Below are 18,519 nucleotides of genomic sequence, written 5' to 3'. Positions count from 1 at the left end.
TTTAACATAGCAGCGCAAGAAGTAATGGAACTCTATGACTGAATGTTGAATCCAAATGTATTCAGAACCAAGATGAGGGTGACTAAGAGAAAGATGTGCAAAATACTACGGAGAGCATCTTAATACCCTCAAAACAAGACAGAGTGCATTTTGGAAGATAAGCCCTAAAAAAAAAATTAACAGTTTTTTACCAGTATATGCATAACAGGGGAAAGTTCTGTGGCCTGTTTCCTTGAAGAGGTTGTACTGAAATGATGAGATGTTCCTTTTTGTTTAGAAGCATATGATACCATGAATAAAAATTGTGAAATACGCTATGAAGATTTGCACTCAAGATACTCATATTAGCAATGAATCGTGAACTTGTTGAGAATTTGTCCAAGACTTGCTCAGAGTGTTATTCAAATGGAACAGTAAAAATCCAGTTGCTCTTTGCCGAAGTCCCCGGTGACATGCTGTTTGAAAAACACTGTATCAATATTAAAAGGTAAAATTACTGTAGTTCCTAGTGTGTTTCATAGTCTTTCTTAGCTGGGTACTGCTGTTGCCACTGGTTTGGCGCTTTTGTAATCAATATCATGGACAGTTAGAACTCTTGTACTGAATGTCCACAGACTTCCTTTGCTGTGTATTTTTATTTTCTCATTATGCTAAGTTAAGCCCATTAATCCTTTACACTCTTCTGAGTGAAGGTACTGATTCATGGTAATAAAGTAATTTCTTAATATTGTTTTGACATTTTAAGTAAATGGAGTTGTTTAAAGACACTGTAAAGACACTTTCTCTAGCGTGTGGAGTGTTGCTGGATTAAGAATAAAAATGTTGTTTGTGGTAGCACAAATACAGACAGAGAGAGAGCTAAAAGTATTGTGTAAGTCACAGTTAATTTTCCTCCTTAAATGAAGGCAGGGTGTTACTATTTCTGCACTTTCCCCTAGGGAGCAAACGTGCATGAAGGATGCAACCAGGCAGCGCGACCATCCTTTGACAAACAAAGGCTACAACAAGAAGCTGCATGTTGTCCGCTTCGGTGCTTGTACAATCAACAATAGATGCACGTACAGCCCTCCCACTTGTTAACTCACATAACCAGATCCTTTAAACAGATGTCCAGTGTGTCAGGGAGAGAGAAGTTTTGAAAAAAGTGTCCAGATAATGTTTTCTTTTTATATCTATCAGATCTAATGGTTTGCTGCTAATGAAGGAGGAGGTTCAGATAGACCCTGCCTGGAACGTATCCCCCTTGCCACCTTGTGATGAATTTAGCAAGACTTGCCAGCTGATGGGGTCAGTTATCTGATATTGTGGGAAACTGTCCTATTCCTGCCTTCGCCACCCACCCTCACCTTTTTTTTTTTCCCCCTGTTGGACTAGTGAGCTACACAAGCTACATATCAGACAAGGAAGATCACTGGATTGCAGGACTGGAAAGAGGAGGAGGCAGGGTTTCTCCTCAGCCGGATCAGCTTGATGTATAATGAAAAATTGCACCTGAAATTCTCTGAGGGATTTTGTTGGAAATGGAGGAGTCTGAAAACACTCAGGTGAATCAGACACTTTTAGAGGACTAGAGTGTTTTTATAGCCTACTGGTCATTGATTCCTTGACTCCACCTTATTCTACCCCATACGGAAATAAAAAGTACATGAGAGAATGCCCAGATCTCTGGGAAATGTTGCCTCCCTTTAATCATCTGAGATTGTCTGAAGAGGGCTTGCTGTCTGTAACCAATAATCATGTTGCTAAATGTCAGTCATTCCTTATCAAACTGTGATCTGTTGGTACAAGATCAAGCTGTCACTGAAAACTAAATAGTCTTGGTATAAAATTTAATGGAATTAAACTGTAGACATCCAGAAGAAAAGCTTTTGTTAAAACTATTTCAGCAGTGCTGCTGATGCTTGCTATTCTTATGTGCACACTTGGTAAACAAAAATGTGGAAGACTCTTAGAGGAGATGAAAAATTTGTGTCACTTCTCCCTGATGGGGAACTCGAATTCCCTGGGGAAAGTCAGCATGGAAAAATGCATCAGCATCATAAGGGGCACTCATCTGCAGCACGACCCCCAGAAGACAAAGCAGCATTTTACCTCTTGGGATTAACAAACATGTGTCAGCTTTAGTACTGTTGTTTGGTAGTCAGGTGATAGACTGCCCATATGTCCTCGTACCTCATTCTGGCATGAGATTTTTTTTCTTTCTCTTTGGAATTTGAAATAAAAGCATAGTTTTATTCTGTTGTCATTTGTTGCAGTTCTTATGTCACAGATAGGAAATTTTAAAAGATATTTTAAGTTGTGTCCCAGAATTTGTTTTCCTAACTGTAAGTCTTTATTGGAAAGGCTTCTTTCTTTGTTTGGTTATCTTTACTGGATACGTTTTGAAATTATTATAGAACATAGATGACTTGCATCAAAAGAAACAAGTATAAAAATAGTTATGCTATAAATGCTTTATATGGGAAGGTGAATGTTTAAGAGTTCTTCAGGCACTTAGACGACTTGAATCCCTTCCCCATAGTACAGCATGGTCCTTTTGGCAGTGCTGTGCTCCCAAATTGCACAGGGAGAAAGGAGAGAAGGAAAAGGTTTTTTCCAGACACTTACAGCTTGCGTCTTTTAAGTCTATGTCTCTGGGATATGGACCAGTAACATCAGGATTTCTTGACATAAGAAAAGTTAGTGTTTTGCAGTGGGGAGAAATGGAAGATAGTATGTGGCTTTGAAGTACCATGAAGTTAAAAGGTTTAATTTAAAAATAACTGCAAGCTTGTAGAAATTGTGTTTTCTGTTTTGCAGTGTTTTATCACGCCATTTTAGTACTTTGAGGAAATAATTTGTAGTTCATTTTAAGCAAATTAGAAAATGTGAGTGTTAATCAAACGTCATTGTTAAGGGCTGATAGAAGCATAAAGTATGGATTTCCCCTCACCCTTACATGGGTTTCTATATCCATTATAGATCAGATCCTTATATTTCAACTACTTAGATTTTACCTAATTTATTATATTTAAAGGGATTTGCAACCATGATTCTTAAGGACTTCTGTAATTCATTAAAATAAAAACAAAAGACACAACTACATCTAATAAACATTTTGATTAAAATGGACATTTCTGAACCTTCTACAGACAACACCCGCTCAGATGTGACAGCATTTGTGACATCACCAGCACAGACTTTCACAAGGATTTTGAAGTCAGTGTTGTAAGTCAGTTTCCATTTTGTTTTTATTGATTAGAAAACTGTACTGTTTACTTTCTAGAGGAAAAAACATCCACTAAAACCATATCAAATTTGTTTACTTAATTCAATAGTAATGCAAATATATATTTTTAAAATTACAGTTCCTTATTGGCCCTATTATTTTGGTGTCACAAATGTTAAATATTTGGTGCCAGTTAATTACTGTATATATTATCAGAATTTCAGAAAGGCCAGATGTAGGAGGAGATTATCAGTGTTTTCTCTTGTATAAAATTTGACTTCTGCATTGAATAAAACACTTGTAGAGTTTGTTGAGATCTATTTAAGGACATCCTATGAGTTATTAGACTGCATTTTGCATCAAAACTATTTTGGGGGCTAAGTCATTGAAAACTTTTCAGTAATTCAGATTAGGAAAAAAATATATGCTTATAGCAGAGAAACTAAGATGTGTGTGTCTGTTAGCAGAAAAAAAAGTAACAAACCTCATCCTGAGTTTGACTAGGTAAATTTATATGTCTTATCCATCTTTCACTTCCATCTTGTGGCTGGTATTTCAGGGTTCATAATTTATGGCTCTGTTTTAAAAGTTTCTAAACTGACTGAAAATGACGCAAAAATTTTATGCTGAAATTGCAGGGTCCAGAATTTCTCATTTCTGCTTATCAGTCAAGCTTTCTTTTAATTCAGAGGACTGGAAAAACTTGAGGCAAAAGACTTTGTAACACCTCACTTGCCTGAATATTATTGCAATTGTAATATAATAAAATAATCTAAGATAAAATAGTGTAAAAGATAATATATATTAACATTGAGCTATATTGTGAGTCTTATGTGGGTGTTACGAGCAGTGTTATTAATTTTAAGGCAGTGAAATATTTTAGAGATGTGTAAAATCTTGAGGTTAAAAACTTGAGGGTTTTTTTTTTAGCTTCTATTACTTTAATTATAGTCTGAAAACTTAAAATACTTTACTGATCAAATTGTTCTTATCTTCTTGGCACTGTTTCTGGTATTGAAAGTATTGCATGGCTAACTCAAAATATCAATTTATATTGGGATCTCTGTGTTGCTAAGATTTTGTTAATATCATTAAATTGTAATAACTACTTCAAAAATACTTGTAAAGTATTGTATTTCTAGCTTTTTAAAATTGTGAATGTCAAGTGATTTTTCAATTATTTACCAGACTACAGTGATTTGTATGTATTTCTCATAGTCTACATATTTTTTTATCTATAATTTCCATGTACATGTGTAAATAAAGTGTTGTCAGAATATAGTCTGACATATGTCAGAATATACTTTACTTGTATAGAATATGAAATGTGAAAAAAGTTTTAGGGAAATTCTTGGTTTAATATTACATCAGAACTATGATGGCATCGTTGCTTAGAGATGCAGTTGATCTTAGAAATTTAAATCACTTAACCCTGATTTTCTAGCTTAACTGGAAAACAAGAAGTGCAATCATACGGTAGACCAGCAGTCCAATTACTCAGTAGTTAATCTTGCATAAGTACGTGCTGATGCTCCTTCTTCCTTGCAGCTTTCTTGCCCCCAACTCAGTGTCTCCTTTCTGCTGATACTAGCTGTACAGTAAGCTGAAATTGTTTTGATCTGGTCAAAACCCATTTTCTTGGGCATGTTTTTGTTTAAATCATTTTGTAGACTTGCCTCAGCTGCATGGATGCCAGTGCTGATGCAGTGGAGTGGGGCGTGGGATGCACTGTACGCTCCCTTTGCAAGTGTTCCTCACCTTCCCAAATGCACTCTTCTGGCAGTAGATTGTATTTAAGGTGAACCAAAGTGGCCAAGGACTAGGATTTTAATTCACCCTGGCTAGTACCAGGTTTGTGCTCGGACAAAAACACATAGCAATTAAAGAAAAGAACCTGCCTATGTTGAATGTTTACTCCAATTTCCTCAATGTGAAATTTTCATTTTTTTTAGAAAAAGTGCTCATACAAGTTTGGAGATGCCCTACAGCATTCAAAGAGGGATCTCCACTAGCCTTTTTCTAAAGGTGCTAGTAGGTGTTGGGTGCTGAATTAGTGGGAGAGTGGCTGACATTGCCCTGGTGCAAACCACTGGTTACATGGTGATTTTACAGAATCCAGCTAGAATTGTAGATGATGAATGTTTGAAAATCTGTTCCTGAACTCTTCTGAAAATGTGTTCCTGTGAGATGATTGATACTCTATTATTGGCCATTTGTGTTGTTAAATCCTTTTGTCGTAGTCCTTCTTTTGAAACTGAAGCCTAATCCAGTCTTTCTGTCTTGCTTCTCTCTAACTCTGTTTTTTTTTTCCCCCTCTATGTTTTGTCTCTGAAGCCCTTCTGTTCTCTTATCACTTTTTAAAAAAATATAGTTAGCAAAGCTGTAATTTATTTGTTTATAATGGAATAACAGTATTTTTAGTGTTCCTAAAATGGTGTAACTTCACAAATGATAATATTTTTCTTTCTTTCTTCTCAATATTACATACTTAAGCAAAGGTTACATAATTGCTCGTTAGTGGGTAATTTAAAATTGAACATAGTGTATGAGTATTTCAGGTTATTTCTGTAACTGCTTATTAATTCAAGTAATTCTTCACTGCATTTCGTCTGGTGTTTCTCAGCTCACTGGCATAGTTTTGCCACTCTGAAATTCTTCACATTCTTAATAAACTTGAATAGTTTTACTCTCTTGCAGTATATGCAGTGGTGATCCCAGATTATTTTTGTATATATTAAATAAAAATGTTCCTAACAGAGAACTGTAGAGCATCACAGATTGAAATTTGACTATGTAATCCTATTTTGCTCTCTTCTTTCAGTTTCTGTTCCACCACAGCTTTTTTCTTCCACACAACTACTGTTTCTTTAAACTTATTAAAAGCTTTTTAAAAGTTGGAATAAATTGTGTCAGTTAATCTTTATCCATTTTATTTTCTCGATAGTCTTAAAGAAATCCCATATGTATGACGGGCATGACTTTTCCACTCAAAGGCAATGCTACCTTCTTTATCTTATTTCAGTTTGTGTTACTTCAGTTTGTGATTAAAAACAGAATTATAGACAGTTTTCTTTGATTACCATCCAACCCATTGACTTGAAATTTTCAAGGTTGGTTAATTTTTTTTTTTAACCGTTTTTAGTTGTTCTTGGGGGTGTAGGGTGTACTTCTCCATTTATAATCCTTCAGTTTAACAGTCCTCGTTAAAGGACAGCCATTATTTGCTAGTAGTTTTCACCTCACTTACAATTTCTTAGTAATGTGGATGTATTCTGCCTAGTTCTGGGACTCCTTAGTACGCAGCATTCTGCTCCATTACCTCCTTTTTGATTCAGAGACAGTGGAAGTATTTATCTGTTTCTTGAAGCAGATTTCTGCTGTTGTCTTCTGAGGTGAAGAAGACCAATAGAAGGAAACCATTTGGGTTCTTTGCAGATACCATTCTCCTCAGTTGCAGACTTTGTTTTATGTTTGGTTAATTTTTCACCAAATTTTCATCTTTTATTTTGCTTGAGATTTTTATTTTCCTTGCTTGGAAGTTCACTATGTCTTATTACTTATAAGCAGTACTTCCATGATTTATTAATTTTGCCGTTTAACTACAGTGTTTTCTTTATTTAAAGAAGCCTGTCTTTTCCCAGCTCCGCTCAACTGGTTCCTTCTGTGATTCCCAGATGACTCCGTGGAGTGAACAGGGTGAAAAGCTGAAAGTACGTGGTAAAGAGCAAGCAGACTCCTACGGCTGAATAGTGTATTTTCCAAATTTTGAAGGTCCTTATGAGGGAAGCGTTTCGATTGCTAACAAAAATACTGGAAAATACAATCCAGGAAGAAAATGGAGGTGGAGGTGGGGGAGTGGATTTGAAGTCTTTGTCTCCCTCCTGTGCCTCATGCTGAAGTTCGGTTTCACCTTTAAGTTTACGGAGCAATTCCTTTCCTAAGTGTGATGGAACTGAAATATTTTGTGGTTACCGTTAAATGGTTCTTGAATTAATTCATCTATACTGCATGGCTGAAAAGGAAAATACCTCTCGCTCACACTTTTTAGAGCCAACAGTATCAAGGAGTATTAGTGTCAATAAATTACTTCTCTGGACTTTATTATGTGTGATATTTAGCCAGTTTGAGAGAAATAAAAAATCCTTGAAGTGGACACTATTTGAATTTGGGGGCATGGGATTTTCTGCAATTAACTAGATTGCTATGGTAGGCCAATATATTAAGCTCAGGCAGTTTTGCTGCTAATTACACACAACTTCTCTGGAGTATCGGATATTCAGATCCATTTTATGAATATGGTAGAGAGAATAACAACTGTAAAACAAAGCACTGTGCATGTAAGTGACTGTTAGCGTGTATTTCAGAAGGGATAAATGCTCACCATATGGTACAATTACTGTGTCCAAGTTTTCAAATTAGCTTCTCTCATCCTCCTTATTACTGTCTTTAAAAAGAGAGGAAAAAAACCCAACATGATTTATCTACTCTGCAGCAGAACTCTTGACGCAAAACAGCAGCCCAGTTCTGTCCAGTTTTTTTTTCCTAGCATAATAGAGGCTGTCGGACTTTTTTATACTAATTACTGTGTGAGCCTCAGATGAACCCCCTTCAATTCACAGGGCTTTGTTAAGGGAGGAGCTGTCAATGTGTCTGCCCGTTTGCAGCTGTGCTGTGGCTTTAGCTTGCTTAACATTATGCTGCTTTTTAGACTTGACAGAAGGGATTTTTTTTTTTTTTTTTTTTTTTTATTAAGGCAAAGCAGCCTTGTAGCGAAATGGTTTAAGCAGCTGCATTGTGGGGAAGCACAAAGAAGTTATTATTGTGTCTGTTTAGGGGGGTCGGATGGAGGGGGGAGATATTCGGCTGCTGTTGATGCCGATTGTTGACTTGCCATCTGCCAGATAGGGAGAAGAAAAAAATGACAGCTCCAGCAGGGTGTTCAAGAGGTTGTTTGGAGAGACGCATAAACATGTGCAGATGTCGAACTGAATAATGGCAAGAACTTGAGACGGTTTATGATGCTGCTGTTGTGTGTGCATATACAGAATGAATGTATGTGGAGATTTGGTTAGGAGGAGGGTACATATTAATTATCATTGTCCCCCACCGCCTCCTTTACTTCTGTTAATTAGTTCAGGAGTTTAATATCTTCCCTCCCTCCGTTGTTTATTCCTAAAAGGAGCCTTTTCTTGTAGGGAAGAAAACTTTTGATTTCTCCGTGTGGTGGATTTAAAAAAAACAACAACAAACCAACTTGATAAATTTGGTACTTGTGGAAGTAGAAAGAGTAATGCAGATACTTCAATCTCAGACATTTGGTGGACAGGTGCTGCACAAGTTCTTACATAGCTTTGTCTGTCTACCTCAAAACTGATACGTTGCATACCCCTGCTATTGCACCCTGAGCTTTTCTTATGTGGAAAGTGCCAATCTGTGATTGTCTAGTATTATATACTAGACAAGTAAATGCTAGGGGTTAAAATGAGATTAGCAACTAATTTTCTCTTTCACTTGATCTTATTTTCAGTTCTTCCTCCAAAGGCAAGGAGCTGGTCAGGCATAACTTATATTTTTCTGTTAGACAGTTGCACATAAAAGAAATTTTGATGGCTCCTTAGGAATATGATTTTCTTTCTTCCACTAAAATCCTTTCATATTTTGTTTGGTGATTTCAGCTTATTATGAATTTCCAGGATAATGTGAAAGAAACGTGAAAGAGGATACAAGCATGGAGGGAAATTAAGTTAGCCCGAAAAGGCTAAATGAAAGCATTGTCTTATCCAGGTGATCTCTTACTTTAAAGATAAAAATGGAAACTTTAAAATAGTGAACTTTCTTCTTAAATACTGTGTGAAATTCAACATTCTGATATCTGTATTGAACTGAAAAAATGGAAGATGAAATAGTGGTTGAGGTTGCAAGCATGTCTTCCAGCTACTCGTGCATGTCAGAGCTTTTTGGTCAGTCACAGCATGACTTAAATATTATCTGAATGAACCTATCCACTCCTTCCCACCAACGCCTGACCAGAAGTGAAGGAAACCATTTTCTTGTGTCTTATGTCTTATTTCTAATAAGCCTGAGGTCTGTAGGTCATTGATAACAATAACTACTGATGGGAGGGTTTGATGTTCCCATTTATCATCACCATGGCTGAGTGGAAGAAGTTGGTTTTGGGTTATGTCAATTTTACCTGAACGTTCCGGTGTGGCTGCCCCCTACCCAAGTACCAATTTCTACATCTAAGCATAGACAGAGGTCAACAGCACTGCAAGCAGAGAATTGCGTTTTGCCTGTTAGTTGGGTTGTTGGTTCTCCTCTGCAGAATTGTGCCGTTTTCTGTGTTGTGTCATTGGTGTTGTGACGTCCAGGTTACTCTGGGTAGTGCTGCATTGCTGCTTGTTTATCGTGAAGCATTTCATGCAACCAAAGAGTTCTCCTGTTGTGTACAGCAGTAATGGAGCTGTTCTTTAACTCAAACAGTTTGAGGAATGCTTCTACATATCTCGGTATATTGTTGCAAATGATGCAGGCTAAATGATATGGCAAAAAGGTTGACTTTAGCAATGTGCTTGAGGAAGAAACATAGGTGAACGATGTTGGTGCTAGCTTTTTGGCACCTGGCAAGGTCTGAGGCTAGGAGCACACCTAGTGACAAGGAGGAAGTTCAGAGGAGCTATTTTAAAATTACTGCAAAACAAACATGCAATTTGCTTTGCGAAAACATGCTAGCAAGTATACCAGTTTTAAGAGGAGAAAGTCACATCATTTTTGACAACACATTAATCTATCAAAGAAACCCAACTGCATGGTAATACTATTGTCAAACTTATACTTTTTTGCAAACAATGGAAAGTTTGAGGTTTCTTGTGTAAACTAGGATTGGCTGTTTTACAAAAAGTTGTAAGTAGAGATTGTTGAGATGTTTAATTCACATCAGCTACATGTAAAAAAACATTTAAAATTTAATAATCTGATTTAATATATACATTTGCACATGAATTTAAATCGTTGCTGCTGTAGCTGACTGTCTTATTCAGTGTAATTTATAGATGAATATTTGTATGCTTGTCCTACTGTTAAAATATATTCAAAATACGAAAAAGTTCCTTTGGTCTACTAGCACTTGATAAAAACAGAAGAAAAGAAAGTCATATTTTTTCTGTTATACAAAGTACCACTTGATGCTGATAGACCTATGAAAAAAATCGGAAATATTTAAAAGTACTGAGAATGTGAAGGTTTTTAGCTATTAAAAAAAAATTACATGAGGCAATATTCTATTTTTTTTTTTTTGTATTTACCTCAAATACATCTCAATAATATTAAAACCTATAAAATTGCTTTGAGAAGCAGCTAAATAATGTAGCGTTTTGGGATTTGATCCTGTAAAGCCTTATGCAAGAGAAAAATTTAAGAAATGTGAGCAGTGTATGTTTCTGGGATATAGACCTTGGTTTTCCATTTCTGAATAGCAGGCATATTTAGAAAATATTGATCCCCTTTGTTGTTCAGGGATGCTGATGCAATACAGGACTCTATTATTCCAGACAGTGTGTGTTAATATCAATTTCTGTTTAATTTATTTGTTGTTCTAATTCTTATCCTTCAAGAATGAAGGGGAAGTGAGAGTGGTGTTGAAATTGGCAAGTTTTTCTTCCTGATGGCTGAAAATGGACATGGTAAAGGTCAATTCTCAATTTTTCAGAATGTCAACTAACTCAGTATTTCTGGTATGGTTTTTTAGAGGGACAAAATTTTATGCATATGAAAATTGAGTATGTGCTGTGAACATTTATCTTCCATGAGATGCCAAAACACATCTGTAATTTTGTGTGGATATTGTAGATGCCCCATTTGAAAACTGCATTGGTGTTTGAGTAGCAGTTATTGAATATAATAATACTCTCTTATTGAATATTTTCCTCTAGATTTTTAGTTTTAGATAAAAGATTATTAATGAAACAGAAAAATGTTGAATAAACAGCAGAAGGTGAAGTACTGTTGCATTTATACAAAATAGGACATTGACTCACTCCAGTAGTTGTAATGAAAAAATCAGGGTGGGTGGTGATTTGAACCCTTGTGAACCTGTAGCTGGAACACGTTTGTAGATTACATTAGAACCTAAGGGGAAGAAAACTCCACAGTAAAAGCAGGGAAAACTTCCCATTGAGAAGCTTGGTCATCCTGGTAGCTTTAGCTGCAGAGGTGTGTGCTGAAGACCATGGAGAGCCACTCTGTGGCTTTGTCCTGCTTGGTGACTCCACCTCTCTCTCCGCTTGCAATTACTGTTTTATTAGCAGGAGACCTTGTCTTTGATCACTACCTGCTCCTGCTTCTGGAAAAAAGATCCTATTGTTTACCTACTCTTCAGTGCATCTTGGCTGGCATGGAGAAGAGAGTTGACGCTGCTTTCCTCTCCCCTTGCTCAGCTGAGGAACTTCTAGAGCTTGTTCCCGACGCTGCTTGCTGCCTTATGCAAAATCTGAATGTCTGTGTGTCTTTCACTGGTGTCTGGCCACGCAACTGTGAATAGCTGAACATAAATTGACCAGTCATTATATCTGCACTGGATCGTTGCGATGTCAGGGACGGTAAAGGGCATTTGAACTTCTCACCTTAATTCTTCAATTTGCAGAAAACTTAATAGAAGCTTAGCTGTGGTATAAACTGATGTGTACACATAGCATGAAATGTTTCCTATTTCCCAGTTGAGACTGGAAAAATTCGTTTGTCTAATGTAGGTACGGATGTGCTCAAAACGTCATTTAACATTACTGTGGGAAACAGTCAATATAAATAAGTAATCACTGTCTCACAGTATAAAACACAAAATCAAAAAGCGTTAGTTCCAAATTGTGCTTTTCTTTGAACTACTGGCAAACACTTGGGAGGGAGTATATAATAAAAAATAGCTTTTAGAATGCTAAGTCACGTTAGGAAAAATCACAGTTTTATTTAATTTTTTGATATGTGATAAGATTTTGTCAAATCTTTTGCGTGTTGTACACATTTACATTAGTTTGAAGGACCTATATTGAATCATGAGGACAGATACACTTTCTAGGTTTTTTAAACATTTATTTTTTCCAGTAGCTTTGAACTGTATTGCAAATTTATTATCATGAAATCAGACGTAAGTAAATATTTAACAGAAGTGCTTTACATTTACTAATGTCTACTGACTTAATCAAATAGCCTGCTGATGCTTCTAATCGTGTGTTAGGTAACACTGCCCTCAGAGGGCCAAGGTAAGTAAATTCAATCTCAAAACCACTGGCATTGCTTCTGATATTTTACTTGACCTGACATTAATTGCAGTCGTTTCTTTTAAAGAAAAGTTGCATATGGTTAAGTTGTTTTGTTTACTTTTATATAATTTTGTTTAATGCTCTTAGGTAAATTAATTTTGCTCCCCCCTCTGTTTATTAAATGTTAGTGTAGGGGAACGGGAGTTCGATTTAACAAAAAATGCCTTAAAAAGAAAGAAAAAAAGAAGGGAGAACAGTATTTGTCTGCTATTTCTATTAAATCTGTTTTAGTAAATTGATGACATAGACAAGGGGCAGATTTTTGGTGTTCTTTGCATGGAGGGGGTTTGCTCTCCCCCCCCCCCCCCCCCCCCCCCCCCCCCCCCCCCCTTTTCTCCTTTGCTTAAATCTCACTTATGTCTGTGTGGCAGCTGTTGCTTCTTTTAAGGAAGCAAGTTTTTGAACTCAGGTTTCTACTGCTTATCAGCACTGTATATTAAAGACATTTCCTTCACACCTCTGAAACCATTTACATACTGAAAAATGTAGATGTTTTGCAAAAGTGATTTTTTTTTTTAAATACAGTTTTTTAAATAATAAGATTAATTATAAATTACGGAATAATTTTTCAAGAATTGCTAGATTTCCATATGCTGAAGGATTACAAGTGGTGAGGCTAATGACAGCAACCATCCATTCTGAGATGAAGTATATGTTTGAAGAGACAGTTTGAGTTCTGAGGTTAAGTATAAAAATTACAAACTTTGAGTGTTAAACTTGTCTAACATGGATTTGTTGACTCCTCCTGTGGTTTCTTAGAAAGCTCTTCTTTGTGAAGGTCCTCAGCACTATCAAAACTACAAACATTGCGTCACTAGAATAAACGTATTTTGTAAAATATCGTGAAGGCAGGATTCTTGTTGCTAGCTGTCGGAGGCAAAAAAAAAAAAAAATCATTAAGGTTGCAGTACTGGGACGAATACAGAGCCAGTGGTGAGGGTCATGTTCTAAACAAACCTTCATTAAGCATTCTTTGTTACTGTTGTTAGCCAGTGTATTATTAAATACAATGTTAATTAAAGATTTGCATGTTATGAGGGTGCTTTTTGCATGAAGATCAGATTGCGTTTTCATGTACTTGAAGAATGTACTGCTACCTTACTTCATCTTTTGGGTGTATTCTCTCGGTAGTTATTAAAAAAGCAGACCCCAATAACCTAAATCTGATTCTAAATTTGTTTTTTTTTGTGCGTGTCTATGTGTTTATTGTCTGTATATAGATCTGAGAGAGATATTCTAGTGCTTCTTTTCTCAAGTAGCTTTAAAAACTTTGATTAGAATTAAAACGATGTAGGAATTACTTGGCTTGCTTTGCTGCAGTGGTTGAAATTAGAGACCTCTTCTTACTGTCTAATAAACAGATCCTAAGAGAACGTGGGTTTCAACTTAGAAGGGTGTAAATTTAAGCAAAATAATAATTTAGCTTACATTAACTCAGCAGGAAGCAGAGTACCAACTGATTAATTCTCTATAGCAGATCCACTGTTTTTTTAAGTACTGCAGCTCCATTTCATTAAATTGTCAGGATATCTTGTGGTTTGGGTAGCCTGCCTGGATGACTTCTTTATCTTGGAATTTCTTTTCATTTGAATTAACGAATTTCAGATGTAAGTTTCTTGTTGTTTGCTTGTTTTGAGGTATTTTATAAATATACACTCCAAATAACTTTAAAGTAATTTAATATTGCTTATACTGTAAAATAACTTTTTTTTTTTCTTTTTTTTAATGTAGGGCTGGTAAGTTAGAAGACGTGGAAATGTTTTTTTCAAATACTCTGCTATGTTTTAGGATTTTTTGTATGGAAGATTTCTCTTTCAAAGCAGTTCAGTAAGCACATGTCTATTAAATACGAGCTAAAATGTTTTTCCATCTTTAAGCAGATTATGTAGAAGGAATGCAGTTATAAGAGAGCACCTAGAGTGCATCTTGAGAGCCATTAAACCACTTGAGCAGCTAAGTGAACTGTTCATTGATACCACTGTTTACTTTAGTCTTCAAAAGTGTTCACCCATTTGTTAATTAAATTACAAAATAAATAAAGGCAGATGATAAATATTCATGTATAGGCCTTGAAGAGGGATTGGAATATTGGTCATTTCAAGGCAAAACTAGTGTGTGTTTGTACAGGCATCTTGAAAAAGTAGTCTGACCATGATTCATGTTGGGGAAATATTCTTCAAAGAAGTATTATCTATGAAAGAAATATATGGATCCTTATGAAGCCATAGTGTTTCGCAATTGCTCTTAAGTTACATATCGTGCGTCTGGCTATAGTTTGCAGGGAGAAGACAGAGGTACGGCTGTGCTCATGGATAATAAACTGATACTTAATGGGTCATTTAATATTTAAATCTTCTTGTGATTAGCTTTTGTCCAGAGTTGCTAGCTGTCTTCAGAGGAGCTTGGAAGTGCTAGTCATTCGCTTCTAATAGTTTTCCTCCAGGCAGAAGAACATCAGCTGCATAACTCAGTAGATGATCAAAAATCTGTTTGATTTTCTGATTAAGAGACTCTGAGTACCTAGTAAAAGCCAAATGTAATCTAAAGTGTTGTGCTAAGAGGGTGTAAGTGATCAGAGAAGTGTGTGCTGAGACTCTAAGGGCACCTGCTAGAATGGTCTTGTTCTCTACAGGTTTAGTTCTGGAGAGTGTGATCGTAAGTAAGCGAAGGCTTGTGTTCTTTCCTGAAATCAGAAATGAGTGTACTTACCCTATCAGCTCTGATTCTTAGAGCAGAGTCTGCTTATCTCCCTGTCCAGTTGATTCCTTACAGAAAGGAGGACTCTCTTTGAAACCTGATCCGTTGGATGGCTGACCTGTTTTAGGCATGTTGGTGTTCTCTCCACGCTGTCCTTGAACTCTTCTGCAGTAGTTTTAGGTGCCTGCCTTCCAGTTAATGCACCTTCTAGATAACACTAAGATCTTGATAGATTTTAAACCTAGTAACAGGCACTTTCTCTTGTAACAGTCACTTACTGTTACAAATACATAAAATATAATTTATTAGAATTGTACAGGAGATTCTCTTTATGGTCTGTTTAACTTTAAGAAAGCAACTGGGATGTTGATGTTTTTAAAACTTGTATTGGATGTTCTGATACGTAAGGTTTTGTTTTGGCTTCAACTTTTGAGTCCATGCAGATTTCAGCAAATTTGTCGCAGGATATGTTTAAAACGTTCTTAAAATATGAGTCATACCTTTACATAGGCCTATGATTATTTCGTTTTCAAGTATTCAGCAAACTTAATTCAAGAAATGTCTTTACCTTTTCATGTAATGATGATACAGTTTTTCGCTGTTGTTGGTATTAAAGTTACACATTTGTTTTCCTATACTGCGCTTGTATTTCTTCTCCAACCTACAAATACATTTTTATTATTTACTTTTATGTTATCTGAGATTTCCCATTGAGAAATTAGTTCAGACTGACAGTGTCATTAAGGACGTTCCCAGCTGAGGTAGCACCAGAGATCGGGGATAGAAAGCTCTGAGTCAATACAAATGTAACCAGTGCTATGTCTGCTCTATTAATTTTGCGGTCAAATTAAGTAACATTTTGACTTTTTCAATTTTATTTCTACTTACGCAACTGTCTAGATAACAAAATCAAGCAAGTACCCTGCTGTCTAGAAGCAGAACTAAATAGAAAGAGTTTTGCTGCTGAGGGCCAGGAAACACAAGTCAACATGAGTAGCCTGATGTTAATTTTTCTCACTCTTTCCTCTTCTCCATCTCCTACTCCCTACCCCACTTCTCTGCTTAAATACATGTTGAAAATTGGAAACGCTAATGGCTGCAGTTAGATTTTTAAGCCACAGGCGTCATCGAAATCCTTACAAGTTGTTGCCAAGTTCAGCAAGGCCGTATTAACAATTCGTATGTTGAACTTCAGTGACAATTAGTTGATTGCTGTGATGGAAAGGTGAAGATGAGATTAATGAATTTTTAGATTAGCCTTTAATGGAGTAATCTTCATATCAGATGGATGTAAACTTCTTTCTGACCTTTGAATTGTCTAAAAGCTACGTAGCTACAGTTAAGAGGGTGCAGAGATGGTAAATGGCACTAAAGGGCTGGCCTTAGCTGAGGACCAGTGCAGCCCCTGGACTAGGCAGTTCTGAGCATTTGGCAAAGGGTGAGAGGTCCTAAGGACGGTTGGAAATTCTGCATTGTTACATACGCTTTTTCTCTTAAAATGTTCCCTTGTATTCTGATGAAACAGTGACATATTTAAATTCTTAGTAAGCACTTGTAGAGATGTTATTTACTTTGCAGAGTTGATAGAAATCAAAGATGGGGAAAGTTGGGCAGATCTAGACTCATCTGAGTAATTGCACTTTAAAAATGAAATTGTTGCTGGGATTTTGGTGTGATATTGTAAAGTATAATGTTATTAAAGAGATTTTTCACCCTTAAATAGCAAATAAGTGACATTAAGCTATCCTGTCTTTGCTGACCTGTTCTGTATGTTTCTGGTCCTGAATACCTCATGGCTAGCAGAATCTTCTGCTCAGACTGGGGTAGGGGGAAGGTGGAGGGTGGTGGGTTTGTTGGTGGACTTGCTTCTTAAAACGTAATGGGCTTCTACTTTTTTTATTCCCTTTGCTTTCGGATATATTTTTTAAGTATAATTTGTGTAGATTCTCCCATTACCCCCAATCTTCTTATATTTGCTTAATGTGTGTTTTGAGGAAATTAGTTGTTTTTGCTTTGGCTCAGCAGGATTAACTTTTCACCTTGTAGTAGTTTAGATTACATTTTGTTATTACAAGTCAAGCTGTAGTACTTATTGTTGCCTGCACCTAATTTTGTACTGTCTATGGGTTTACAAATGTAGGATTTAAAACAGTGTAGTGTGATAAAATTTAGAATTACAAAATTTTATTATACAGTGCTTGTAGCTTCTTATTCCAGAGACATCATTGTATAGTCCAGGCTTGCCACTGAAATTCCATTTTTCTCTCCTTTTGGAAGGAGTTAAGGTTTCCTCTGTAAGTTGAAAACGTCTGAAGAGATTTTGGTGTAATTAATGTTAGACACTGATAATATGTTATGTTTTTTAATATCAAAGGTTTTTTCCTACAGCACTAATGAACATTTTCTTTTTCTCCTGTAGGAGAATATATAAAAAACTGGCGGCCAAGATATTTCCTGCTGAAGACAGATGGCTCTTTCATAGGCTATAAGGAGAAGCCCCAGGATGTGGATCTGCCATATCCACTCAACAACTTTTCAGTGGCAAGTACGTATATCCAGTGTTTATTATTCTCTCAGCGTACTGACAAAATATCTGCTACGTACTGCTTCATGTGCAGTTTAGAATTTATTGGTAACAGTGAAGTTTGATGCCATGTGTCAGACTAGTGCTCCACTAATCTTATGTCCAGCTCTACAAGGTATCTTTACAAGAGCATTGAAGATTTTACCATGGGTCGATTTTTGAATATTTTTGGAAGTCTAAGTTCTCATTTGTGTGTGTGTGTCTGAAAAGTCTGTAAGTAACAATAACATTTGACAAATGATTGCTGTAAGAACAAAATTCCTGGAAAGCTTACCTATATTCAAATCATTGACCTGTTTTCTCTTTTTCACTGAATCTCTGAATTCACTTGAGAACTCAAATTAATTGGGAAATTATCTAGACTGTCAAATGACGCAAAATCATGCTAAATTATTTTTCTCTTGGATAATCAGGTAATCAGCTCTCCAGCCTGGTTAATCAGTAATTTCAAGCAATCAGACAATTTGCATATATTAGCAAAGCTATGAAGTGTGTATCTGTTGGATAAAGTGAAGAAATTTTGATTTATTTTTTCCAAGAATGGGTCTAAAAGATAAATCTGTAGTATTTTTGATCTGGCAAAATGAGATTGGTAGAAGAGTGTTTCTGAACAGAAGTGAAAGCATTTGAGGAGCAAAACTAAGGGGGCAAAAAAATTCTCTCTGAATATGAGTTGTGGATATCACAGCTAGAAACTTTCAAAGGAACGCTAGAAA

General features: G+C 36.1%; 1 protein-coding gene across 2 annotated transcripts in view; it reads left to right on the top strand.

Moving 5' to 3' along the window:
• Positions 1-18,519, top strand: part of AKT3 (AKT serine/threonine kinase 3) — a 123,108-nt gene that overhangs the window by 35,334 nt on the left and 69,255 nt on the right. The window contains exon 2 of one of the 2 annotated variants that reach the window (XM_086627885.1): positions 17,639-17,764. In XM_086627885.1, coding sequence (XP_086484011.1) covers positions 17,639-17,764 — 126 coding nt within the window. Of the gene's footprint in view, positions 1-17,638; positions 17,765-18,519 lie in introns of those variants that run through there. The other variant, XM_009987638.1, reaches the window with a different exon arrangement.

Source organism: Tauraco erythrolophus, chromosome 2 (genome assembly GCF_009769465.1).
Source record: "Tauraco erythrolophus isolate bTauEry1 chromosome 2, bTauEry1.pri, whole genome shotgun sequence".
In the NCBI taxonomy this organism is placed as follows: domain Eukaryota; kingdom Metazoa; phylum Chordata; class Aves; order Musophagiformes; family Musophagidae; genus Tauraco; species Tauraco erythrolophus.
Note: the sequence above shows the minus strand (reverse complement) of the source record. Positions and strands in the feature narration are given on the sequence as shown.